Here is a 12,757-nt window from a genome sequence, read left to right on the forward strand (position 1 = left end):
CAAGCTGTACCCAATGAGCACAAAGATAGGAGGAGGAATTTGCTAGTATGCAACATTATATATCTTAAGAAGCTCTTTTCTGCTCTAAACAGAGCAAACCCATTTCAGAGCTTGAAAAGTTACTTTAAAAAAAATAAAGAATATCACCTCATGCTGAAATTATCCTTAACTGAGAAGTGGAAGGATAAGGCTGTGACTCCCAAAGCATCATCCTGAACTGGAAGCAGGAATTTAGTTATGGGTGGTTTCAGCATGTCATTATATTCACTGGTCTAAAACTGTGTGGCCCACATCTGGCATAAGGCCTACAAGTGGTCTAAAAGAGCTCTAGGGACACCCCCAGCATCCCCATGGATAACTTCCAACTCCTCCAACTGAAAAATGAAAGCAGCCCAAAGCAGTCAGGTGTGACTTTAAAATATCTAGGAGGTATTTAAAGGCACTGACATTCAAAAGAGTCAGTGCAAAGAAAGGAATGGGTTAGCCTAACATCTGTTTAATCAGTTACAAGTTGTTGACTTGTTTGTTGTTTTGATAAGGGTTAAGGAGGATTAAACAGATCTTTTTTGGTTTAGCCTGGCAAATTCAAACTCTAAGTAAACTTCTGTCCTCCTTATTAACTGATGCAAATGAAACAATTGAGCTATCTTGGTGTTACCTGTAGAAATTCGGTGGAAAATCACTGGAATTGGCTCTGTTGTAACTAATACATCTTCATCATTATCTGAACTGGACACGTAGGTATTATCTGCAATGGAGAAAAGAACAATATTCAATACACATATGAAGACTTAATTCAAGGTCCACAGGAACTCCCCAGTCACACGTTATTCTACAAACAGAGGAAGAGGGGATGATGAAAGAATTAATTTCCTTGTTGTAAGATAAAATAACTTATAACTGCTCATTTCTTTCCACGCTATTTTTTTTTACCACTTTACTATTTAAAATTTGATTTTATTGTACAACGTTTTCGATGCAGGTCAGCATATAAATATTGTAATGTGTATTAAGTCGCCTTCAAGTCACGTGTTGACTCATGGTGAATCCATGATTCCATAAGCTTTTCTTAGGTAATGAATACTCAGAGGTGATTTTCTATTGACGTCTTCTCAAATATACCCTACAGCACCTGGGATTCCTTGGTATTCTCACATCCAAGTATTTTTTTAAAAAAATTCATTTTATTTCATTTGTATGCCACCTTTCTCCCCAGAGGGACACAAGGCAGGTCAGTACTGGCCAGGGTCGACTCTGCTTAGCTTTCAAGGTCAGGTTGGATCAGGTGCTTCAGAGTTTTGGGGTCTTTTCAAAGTATTTTAATATTTTAATAAGTAAAATAAATTATAAAACAGACTATTGCTATTTTTACAAGTACAATCTCACCCCTATATCCATGGGATCAGTTACTGTGGTTTCACTTATCTACTTCTAGGGGGGGAAAACTTCCACCAGAGGTTGACCATAGACTTGTACTGGAGGCTAACCAGATGCTGAGAGAGAGAGAGAGGCCACTTCTTTAGGCATCTAGAGGTTCTCCAGCGCAACTCTATGGTCAGCATCTGACAGAAATAGTGTTCACCACTATCCACAGATCTTGCTCTCTGTGGTAAGTCTGGGAACATACTCCTGTGGGTGCAAGGTCAGACTATATCTGTCTTTTTCAACAGCAGAAATATTTTAAAGGAGGAAGGACTATTCCAGAAAGGCTTCAAAATTTTTGAGGGATAGGAACCACTCTGAATTTAAAGAAGCAGACAATAAGCAAATATAAATGTTAACAGGCATCACTGATGCTGTGACCAGAGATGCAGCTTCAAACAAAAGGCCATACAGTCAAAATGCCTTTTTCTTTCCTCTGATAGATATTCAGTAAAAGCATACTCAATAACCTGATTTATAGATTTAGACTACAATCCATAACCCACTTAGCTGAAGCCTTGTACTATATTTTACCCCCTGTTCATTGATTTCCAGTCCCATTTGGAAACTTGAAAATGTTTTTTTCCAAGCCCGTTTCTCTTCATTCTGGCAACAATTTATTTGCTTAACCCCTCTGCAGGATATACTGAAACTTAAAACAAAGGTGCCCATTATTTTTTGTTTACTCCATCTTCTCTGTAAGAGGGCATGACCCAATGGCTGGCAAATAGCTTAAGTCAAGTCCCCTGGATGTGTTGTTCTGTCCTTCGTAATGACTGAGCCTCTCAGACAGAAGTCCATTATTGATGGCAAAGAGCAAGGTGGTTTAGGTCTCAGAAACTCTCTTGCTAGTTAACAAAGCTCAGACAAGTGATTAGCATAAAAGACACTTCTGCAGCCTGCATCTGTCAGCCAGCATTAGTTTGCCCACTTCTTCACTGGTACATACTCTGTAAACTATAATGACTCCTAAAGGAGTCATTGCGCTATATTGTATTGATTCTCAGTAATGGAACTTTTAGTCTGCAGACTGTGTGTTGTAAGGTTGTTGTGTATTGTATTGTACTGTTTCCTGGAGTATAGGCTTCCTGTCTTTCTATCATTCTTGCAAAGTTTTCTTTTCTGAAACCTGTACAAGACTTAATATTATATCTATAGCCTGCTTCTGACAGAATTTGGAGAGTTTCATCTGGGTTGAGTTGTTGACTAGCGTCTTTTTTTTTCTCTTTTAATTCCTGAGACTAGCTCTTATTATTGCCATAGCTGGAATACAGCATATAAACACAGACTTGGAAAATTATTTTTGGACTATAATTCCAAGCTTCTCCCAGTCAGCACTAACACTAGGTATTCCAGGAATTGTAGTCTAAAACATATGGTCCTTAAGCTCTGGGTATAAGACAGCCTTCTCTCAATTTGATTCCCTAGAGGTGCTGTGGACTATATCTCTCATTATCCCTGACTCAGGAAGGCTTTCCCAAGCAATCCCAAGACCTTTTGTCTTACTTATAAATCTCAAAAACATAAATCTCAAAATCTGATTCCCAGAATAAATACATAGTACATGATTTTGCACATTTTTCTTGCTTCTGAGTTATTCTGCTCTCCAGCCAACCTATTTAAGATACTTGAGACTTATATCTTATGCACCATTCACCCTTATTAGCAGGAGTAGCTAAAGCCTTCTGGTAAGTGCTTCAAAAAATATTTGGAAGAATTCTTTAAAAACAACAACCAAGAATCCTATGGCCATTGGCTGATGTATTCTGGTATCTGTAGTCCAGAAAGTAACTTCTACAGCCTCTGCTTTTTATACATGTCACTGGGTAAACTTCTATCTCTATTCTGGAAAAGCTGCAGTTTCCTCATGGTTCGTCTGTATTTATCTTTATTTATCCTTAATCTGCAAGCACTCTTAAATCTTCAGGGGAAGGCTACCTCTCAATCCCACCATCATAGCAATGGCTTGCTTGGTGAAGATATGAGAGAGAGCCTTCTCAGTGGCTGCTCCCACCCTCTGGAACTCCCTTCCGTGAGATGCTAGACTGGCCCTCTGCCTGCTTTTCCTTTCACCACCAATCAAAAAACATTTTGTTTAAGCAGGCTTTTAATATGTAACTGCACCTAGGAGGCTTTTTTATTGGTGTGTGTATTTTATTTTATTTTATTTTATTTTTAAAATAATTTTATATTGTTTTAATTGTGATTATTTTCATTGCTCTTAAAACTGTAGTGGTAGATTTTGACTGATTTCCTTCTGTGAGCCACCCACTCCAGAAGAAAAGAAAAATATTAAATAAATAAATAAATAAATAAATAAATAAAATATGTATGCCTGTGGATGTGCAGGTGAAATCACACTAATGTGTTGTACAGTAGCTTCTAATTTTAACTGTTAGCAACATCTTATAAAACAATTGGGTTTCTGAAATACATTGAAATATAAAACAGACACACAAAAAGGAACAAACATCTTGGTTTTCAAATTAGTGGGAGGACAGGCTATCTCAGATTAAACCAACACCTCACTGGAGTGGAGCCAAGTAAAATGCTGCCCTTCAAATATTGTTGTATTTCAACTTCAAATATTGTTGGATTGCAACCTCTATCTGCCATAGCAAGCTTATCTAGTGATGAGGGAGGGTGAGAGTTCCAGTCCAACAACACTTGCAAGGACAAACATTCCCATTCTCAAAATAGCTTTCATCAATATGTGGCAGAATGGAACAAGCATTTCAAATAAAGTTGCTCAAAGACCAGGGCACTCCAGATGAAATGACTATGGGCAGAACCAAGGGCTCCCTGCCTCAGTTCAGGCCTGTTCTTCCTTCCCCATTTCCCAAGGAGAGAATGGACTGCCTGGCTTTTATAGCCTGAAATAATGAGTGCAGCTTCATAAAAGGAAAGCAGTGCATTTTGGGTGTGGATGAAATGAAATATAGCAAAAAAGCAGAGGCTGGCAAAATTGCAAAATGAAACAACAGTGAAGTGAGCATTGGAGATTATCAGATGGGGAAAAGGGCATCCTTGTCCCATCCTTTTCCCATTCTTGTCCTAGGTCATGGGAAGGACTTTCACATGATGTTGTGCTGATTTGGACATTCTCCTGTCTGTGAAGTGCTAGTGACTGCGGTGGCACGAAATACATTTATATAGTGTTGCACTGATCCTGTAATTGTTCTGTCAGTGAGATTGAATTGTCTTGTCATTGCCTTTCATTTTGTAATCATGGAAGAACCCATTGATACAATTCCACTTCACTGACAGGATAATGACAGGATCAGTGCGACATGTATGAATGACTTTCACTTGAGTGTAGTCACAGACAGGATAAGGACGAGAGAGTGATCCATTCTGCTCTTGTCCCCTTCTGATAATCTATGTGATGTCATGGCACTGGTAAGGTGATGATGGCCACATGCTCTCCAACATGTCACAGATGAAAACTGGAACAAATGTGGGCAACCAACATCACAGTGTGCTGAAAATGGCAAAGATAATAATAATAATAATAATAATAATAATAATAATAATAATAATATGTTTTATTTATATTTCCCACTTCTCCCAAGCAAGAAAATACAAGCTGGGAGATGCTACAGCAGTTTGCTTTTGCCTAAGCCTATTGGGAAGGGAAAGATTCCACCCCTCTTCTCTTATTTCCTCCTCTCCAGATGAGTTAATTAAATGCAAAGAACTTTTACCCTTTGAACTCAGTTTGCAGGAACTGAAGTAAGCTGAAGACAAAGGGAGGCCAGTGGGAGGAGGAGAGAGAAACAGAGCATTAATTGGGACTGTCCCTGCCAAATCAAGGCACTTGGCAGGTGGGGGGGGGGGGAATTTACTGTGCTGATAAATATACATGTCAACAGTCACTAAATGGACACTCAAGTCTACTGTTCACAAGTTATACTTACACAAAAAATCTGTACACACACCCCGCCTCCCACATCTCCTGCCACTTGCCAGCAATGTAAAACAACAACTGGGGTTCCACCCCTTCACTATTACCATCTGGTGGCAACTGATAGTTTTGTCTATCATAGCAATCCGCTAGCCATATTGATGGTCAGATGATTTACAGTGAAAAATAAATAGAGGCCACTATCTGTACCAAATTACAGTGGATTGATTTGTAATGCTCTTTTATTTATTAGGACGCTGGACTTGATGACCCATGAGGCCGTTTCCAGATCCCCAGTGCTATGATTCTATATAAGCAACTCTTTGCCAAGAATCATTGTCAGTCTGTATTCTGGGTTTTGGACCCTTTGCAATACACTGTCTTCATGTGTTTTCAGGTGAGTCATAAATAATAATAATAATAATAATAATAATAATAATAATAATAATAATAATCTGCCCCTTTGCAGATCGCAATTGGGGCAGTTTACAGCAATTAAAATATACATTCCATGTGCCCCTATCCCATCAGCCTTAAAATACAATTACACAATTTACAATATAAAACATATCTTAAATTAATACACCACAAATTAACAATGAGTACAACAAAAATCAGGGTCCAATGAGTTACATGTTCTTTTCTAGTGGCCGGGTATATATTTGGGAAAGGCCTCCTGGAAGAGATCTGTTTTGACAGCTTTTTTGAAGCTGATTAAGGTGGTTATGTGACGGATCTCATCCAGCAGGCCATTCCATAATCTGGGACCGGTCACCGAAAAGATCCTCTGGGACAATCTAGATTAGATTAAATAATCTAATAAAGACTAGATTAGATAATCTAATCTAAACCAGAAAGATTACTCTTCATTATTTCATCTCTGGGCTCTATGCAGGCACCATGCAGGCACTATTCTTTCAACAGCTAGTCAGGTCACTCTGCCTTTTCCTCATCCTGCCACCAGTTTTGTGTGTATGTGCGTATGTATTTCCCCAAAGAAGAAATTCAGGAGATCTTGCACATCTTTTTATACCATTGGGGTTGATCTAATGGAAGTGCTGCACTCCTATGGATTCTGAATTTTTTCTTAACAGCCAACACAGCTATCTTTGCTTTTTGTATGATATAAAAACTAAAAACTCTGTTTTGTTTATAAAATGAGCAGAGATTGGGTTCTTTTTAGTTAACAATGTCAGTAGATTACCCAATCAGAAAAATCTCTCTCTTACACACCCACACACACCACATTCCTCCTTCTATGAATTGGATTCTTTCATTGCCACCCTGCTTACAAAATGAAGGCTGAAAAAGCAGAAGTAACAGTGCAAATGAAGTTGCTAATGAAATGTGATTAGCACAAAGATGAACCACAGTGCAATAATGGAGTTTCAAATGCCTTTAGCTGAACCCTTCCCTCCCCCCCAAATGGCAACAGTATATGTAAAGTAGCACTTTACCTGGATAATCCTCAGAGACGTGCACTGAATAGGATATGCTGTTAAAAAGAAAATAAAAGAAAAGATAAGGGGGGACATAAGATAAGTTCAAGAATAGTTGTACTGAACTTGTCCATATTTATTTATAGTTTTTCAGAGCTCTGTAAGACAGCCACTTTGACAGCTTTCAAAATGCCTAGAACAAATAAATAACCAAACACCTTGTTAAAAGGCTCTCAACCAAAAATACCGAGGCAGTGTGGAGGAGGCAAGGAGAAAAAGAATGCAGACTGTTGATGGTCTGCTTCTGGGAAATACTTCTTGCACCACTGGCTTCCCTCTGTCTTTAGGTTTTTTTAAAAAAAGATTTATCTTTATTTCTAAAGGAAAACATATTAGGACCGCAACCTACCAATCTCATTCAAAGTTCTTTGCCAAGATTTATTAATTCCTTCAGGGCTATTTTCCTGGAGTCTGCCACATGAATAGTGCAGGCACTGGTTTCACTATCCCAGTAGGTTTTACTCAAGAGCACCCTTTCCCTTCAGTGACAGCCAGGCTTCACTTATTGCCTTTAGGGGACCTTTACTGATTTATTTGTTTGTTTTTGCTAAAGTGGAGGCAATTAGTTATCCTGCAAACTCTTTGCTTTATTCTGCTTTTTCTAAGGAGATTTCATTGCTATTCCTTATGAAACAATCTCCACCAGAGAACAGACATGGGGGGGCGGGGGGGCTAAACTAGTTTTGTTTGCTTATTGATTTTATTTGAGGCAAAAAAGAAGATAGAGTTTTAAAAAACATTTGCAATTAATTTGGTATTCTAAAAGCTACACAAATGTGTGACATGTGTATTAGGTCAGACTAGTTTTAGACACAAGGAAGTGGAATAAAGACTTTTTGCTCCTGACTGTACTGATTTTCTGCTCCTCTTGTTCCTCTCACCCGAGAACTTTTTAGGGACTAAAGAAATGTGGATTTAAAAGTAATATCTCGGCTTATGATGATCCCATACATTTCGTAAGGTCTTCTTAGGCAAGGAATACTCAGTGGTGGTTTGCCATTACCTTCCTCAGAACACAGCCAAGACCACCTGGTACTCCCTGAAAGTCTCCCCAGAATTAAACAGGCCTGACCCTGGAGAGCTTGCAAGACAGGATGACATATTGTGTCTTCAGGTTATTCAGGATTTTAGGGACTACAACTCCCAGAATCCACTTGCTATTATAGGGGATTGAGGGAGTTTCTGCCCCTTCCCCCAGTGTCTCATACATACATGTCACATACAAATTAATTCCAGAGTTTCCAGACTTCTAAATATAGCTTTTGAGTTAGGCAACGATGGGGTTACACTGAAGGAGAGCCAAAAAGGATATCCAGAGCAAGTGATATTCTGCACAAATACCATTGAATCTAAGGCATTACCTGTGAGACAGGTATACTTTCTTTTGAAGCTCTATCACCAGTTGCCCAGATACTATGCATGTTTTATAAATAATTTATTCATTTTTCAATTATTATTCTGTTCTGAAACACAAACATCTGGAACTTTACAAAAACACTAAAAGGGCTCTAGGGATACCCTCTGCCAGTGTTTCTCAAGATTACTATTATTTTTATAGATTAATGAATTTCGATTAACTTAAACTTGTCTGTAGTGTATAATACCACCCTTAGTCACTAGGTCTGAGACATTTCCTAACCAAGATAACAGCAAGCCTGTGAGACTCATTTTTCAAGAGGATCTCCAGCCAGCTTCACAGCATTCTTTTTGTCAGGGTCCCCAAATACTTCAAACAATTCAGGTAAGGAAAGAGAGAGAGAGAGAGAGACTACTTATTGGGATGGCAGTGACCTAATGAAATTCTGAGTGCTGAGATACAGAGAGAAAGACCACTGAGAAAGAAAGGGAAGGAAGGAAGGAAGGAAGGAAGGAAGGAAGGAAGGAAGGAAGGAAGGAAGGAAGGAAGGGAACATGAAATGGAAAGATAAAAAGAATAAGGGAGTGGATAATGATTTCTAAATCATACAATGCTACATTACCAATGTTTTTTTTTAAAAAAAACATTACAAACTATTATGACTAAATGGAGTATCAGACAGCTACCACCATTTTCCAGGAAAAAAACTTTTCCTTTAGGAAAATGTGTCCAGTCAAGTGAAAGATGCCCTGAATTTTTCACCATAAGCTTCAACCATGACATTTTAAAGCTTTAAACAGTACATGACATTATTAAACATTTACTCTATTGCATTAGTATTTTATGCTTCAAACAAAAGTGGGCATCTTGGGATACAAAAGGTTTCTGCCAGTTATCTGAAAATTGATATGTCATTTGCATCTAGGGACTTGAGAGCACAGCTTGAAAGAGTTAAAAGTTAGGACCACAGATCCAAGAATCCTTCACCTAGCATGTGCATTTGAACGCAGAGCTTGACAAAGTAATTTTTAAAAATTACAACCCCCAGAATCCACCAGGAAATGTAATTTGAAAAGCAACTTTTCCAAACTCAGCTTGGGTATGAGTGGTTGGAGAGTTTCTAGCCTGCTTCCTGAGGTTGGTTACAGCCTGATGGCCTATAAGTGTATGTCCTCTGGCAACCATATAATGTGTGAAGCTGTCTCTAACCTGAAGCTACTCTGCTTTTAAGTGATAAGTTATATCTTCTCATCTACAAATCTGTCATTTGAATTACTCTGGCATAGGGTTCTGCTTCTATTTCACAAGCTGTTTGATTTACTTGCAAAGAAAAACAAAATCCAAAGTGGCTTTGTTGATAGGTATTTATATTTTATTTTATTTTAGAGTTATTTGCAATTCAAACACTTCCTCTCCCAGCTGCAACTGCTCTGCAGAAATAACGGTTTCTGAAACTGCCTTAACTGCCATGGCTCAATGCTATGGAATCTTGGGATCTTTAGGTTGGTTTGCAAGATATTTAGCTTTCTTTGTCAGAGATCTCTGGTACCTTAACAAACTACAAATCCCAGGATCCCACACTATTGAACCATGACACTTAGAGGTGTCAAACTGAATTATTTCAGCAATGCTGATGCAGCCCTTTTATTTGCTTTGGAAAGGGAAAAGCTACAGAAGACTAACCTAGAATATCAACAATAGATACAGATGCAGTCCTGGTGTTCTTTTCTGTTTGGTAGAAAAAGTACTAAGGCTGTTGCCTGGACAGAAAGGACCTGGAAATGTCAATTCAGGCACTACACTCTAACCTTTATTAGTTTTCCCATTCTGCTGTAGTGTGGCAAGAATCACTACCCAGGTGGATGGTGATCTTACGGTCTTCATTCGGCTTCACTAATTTCCCCACATCTGATTCCACATTAAAATGCTGACTTACGAAAGTTTGGAGCAAGTTTCCAATGAGACTAAATGCTTTGCATAACACCAACTATAAAACTATAAGCTTCACATAACTTTCTATTCTTAAATGCAGAGTTTAAAAAAGTTACTTTTCTGGACTACAATTCTCAGGATTCCTCAGTCAGAATGGCTACTGGTCATGTTGGCTGGGAGACCCAGGGAACTCCAAAAGAACAATTTTTCCAAAAATTTGTTTGAGCGGCATCGCTTTTATATCACTAAGCTACAAACTGAGTTTATTTACAAAAGCATAAACACTGGTCAGTATAAACACTGGGCTGACTCACACATCCCATGGTATCTCTTCATTCCTTAACTACTAATACATTCAGTAGATACAAAATCTATATTAAAAAGAACAGTGACTAGTTAGCACAATTTTCTCTGTTCACACTGGATGGTTCAGTTCTGTCTGCAGCAATTACTGTCATTCTTTCATTCAGGTTAACACACAGCTAGAAACTGTGGTGATAACCATTCATGTGAGAACTGGACTACTAACTAATGTTATACTGTAGTTGGTAAAGCTGGGATCAGATCTTTACAAAATTACCTGTTTGGACTTTTAAAGAGGGGAGACTGAAAATGTGTAAAGCAATGGAGGAAGCCTGCTACAGTCCACCCCTTTCAAGAAATGAGCAGTGCTTGCATTACCAGAAACACAGGAACTATTGAGACTGACTTCAAACACTGTATCATTAAGATATGATGTAAAACAATAGTCATGTGGGCTCAGGATGACTGGAGCTGTAGTGCAAAACACCAGGAGGAAGGGGATATGTTTAGCAATGATCCTTATTCTAGGAGAAAGCAGGATTAAAGTTAAAGAGAGTGAAAAGATCAATAATGGGGCAGGGCCATCTACAGACACTCAAGTCCACAGATGGCTATGCTGCTGATACAGCAGGCCCACTGTATCAAAAACTACAAACAGAGATTCAGTGCTTCTAAAAAAGGAAAAGGTTATGGGTCTACTGGTCATAAGATGCTCTAGGAACAATTCTAAAAGGAGTAACAAAACTTCTGAATGAAATCACCACAGCATAATTATAAAAAAGTGTCACTATTTGGAACATGCTATATTCTCTAAAGTCATCTCACTGATTCCTAGATTCTACGATAGAATCATAATCACTGATCCAGAACTCTAGTCAGTAACATCTGGTAGATTGTGAAACTAAAATAAAGTAATAAGGACAAGGAGGAAGAGGAATTTTATGCTAGAAAAAGTGCTCATTGGGAAGGATTAAAAAAGAAGAAGCTAGAGTGCTACTTTAAATCAATAGGTGACCTCTTTGCTAAAATTTGCAGCAGCTATTCCAGGTAACGCAAGTGGCAGAGGTTGTGAAATTGATGACATACACTCTGTCTGTCTGAAAATCGCTGACTCTTTCTGCATGGGTGCCTGTACAGCTGTTGGGTGCCACCATTTCCTATTTTAGCACTAGTTCAGCCTTATTACTTAGCAGGAACATCATGCTTGCGGCCTCTTTCATTGCCTATGGTAAGCTTACAAAATTCTTTACATTAAATATTAAGTCAATGTCATAAAGCTTCCCCCCTACATGTACACACACACACACACACACACACACTCTGCTGTTTCAGCACCTTGAGAAGAAGAAAATTGTTTCCCTTGATCTCCTTTGTTTAAAGAGGAAGATTTCTTTAACCAGTCTAAGTTCTGTAAGATCAGAAGTAATCTGACACTACCTCTGAACAAAGAAAGCAATTTAGATTTCAAGGGTCCAAACAGGGATGTAGCGGGGGGGGGGATCTGGGGGTCCGGACCCCCCCTTCCATTAGAAAAATGAATGGTGTGTGCTGCTGCGCCGCCGCACTCAAGCCCCATTATAATGGTGGCACTTAGTCTGGACCCCCCCCTTCCTAAAATCCTAGCTACGTCCCTGGTCCAAAGGTACGTAAGGATCTGATTTATATGGTTTCAGGCCACTGGTCTATCTCAGAGTATGGGCTATTTATCTTTTTTGATGGGGGATCCTGGAAACTCTTGTCCAAACCACCCCCACTCCCAAGATCTAGTCAATCGCAGTATTGCTTCTTCACAAGCCTTCCCAGTCTTCCAGATGTTATACACTGCTACTCCTATCCTTCCCACACAACCTAGTAGGGGGTCACCAGTGTCTTTGGGCATATCTACATGAGTTATTTACTCTGCATTATACCCAGGCTAGCTACATTCTGTTTACATGATGCAGAACCAAAATCCCAAATTGGACACAGACTCTCTTCACTACTTCCACACTCAATTTGGCCTTTCCTCCCCTTAATCAAAATTTAAAAACTTTAATTTTTGCTTCAGTTTTTCAATTCTCTGCAGGACAGGAGGCCTCATTCCTACATAAGCTCTGTGAGCCACCCAGCACTGCCACTGCAAATTTGAGTCACTCTGTAGACAGAACAAAGCACCAAGTATGGGAAGGCAGCCGCCTGCTGTCACTTAGGATAGAGTACAGGTAACAAGGGGAATTTGGGGCCAGAATACTATGGAGGCAGCCCAGAGTATTCTGGCCAGTTAAGAAAAGCCCTTAGAGAGATGTATTTCTTAAATGAAAATATGTTTTTAAAAATCATAGGCTTCAATCCTAACCTTTT

General features: G+C 38.9%; 1 protein-coding gene across 1 annotated transcript in view; it reads right to left on the reverse strand.

The window, feature by feature from the left end:
* PARP8 (poly(ADP-ribose) polymerase family member 8) overlaps positions 1–12,757 on the reverse strand; it is a 256,876-nt gene that overhangs the window by 126,778 nt on the left and 117,341 nt on the right. The window contains exons 3-4 of the mRNA XM_042454520.1: positions 6,784–6,821; positions 659–748 (exon numbers count right to left, since the gene is read on the reverse strand). Of these exons, the coding sequence (XP_042310454.1) occupies positions 659–748; positions 6,784–6,821 (128 nt within the window). The remainder of the gene's footprint in view (positions 1–658; positions 749–6,783; positions 6,822–12,757) is intronic.

The sequence above is a fragment of the Sceloporus undulatus genome, chromosome 2 (assembly GCF_019175285.1).
Source record: "Sceloporus undulatus isolate JIND9_A2432 ecotype Alabama chromosome 2, SceUnd_v1.1, whole genome shotgun sequence".
Lineage (NCBI taxonomy): Eukaryota > Metazoa > Chordata > Lepidosauria > Squamata > Phrynosomatidae > Sceloporus > Sceloporus undulatus.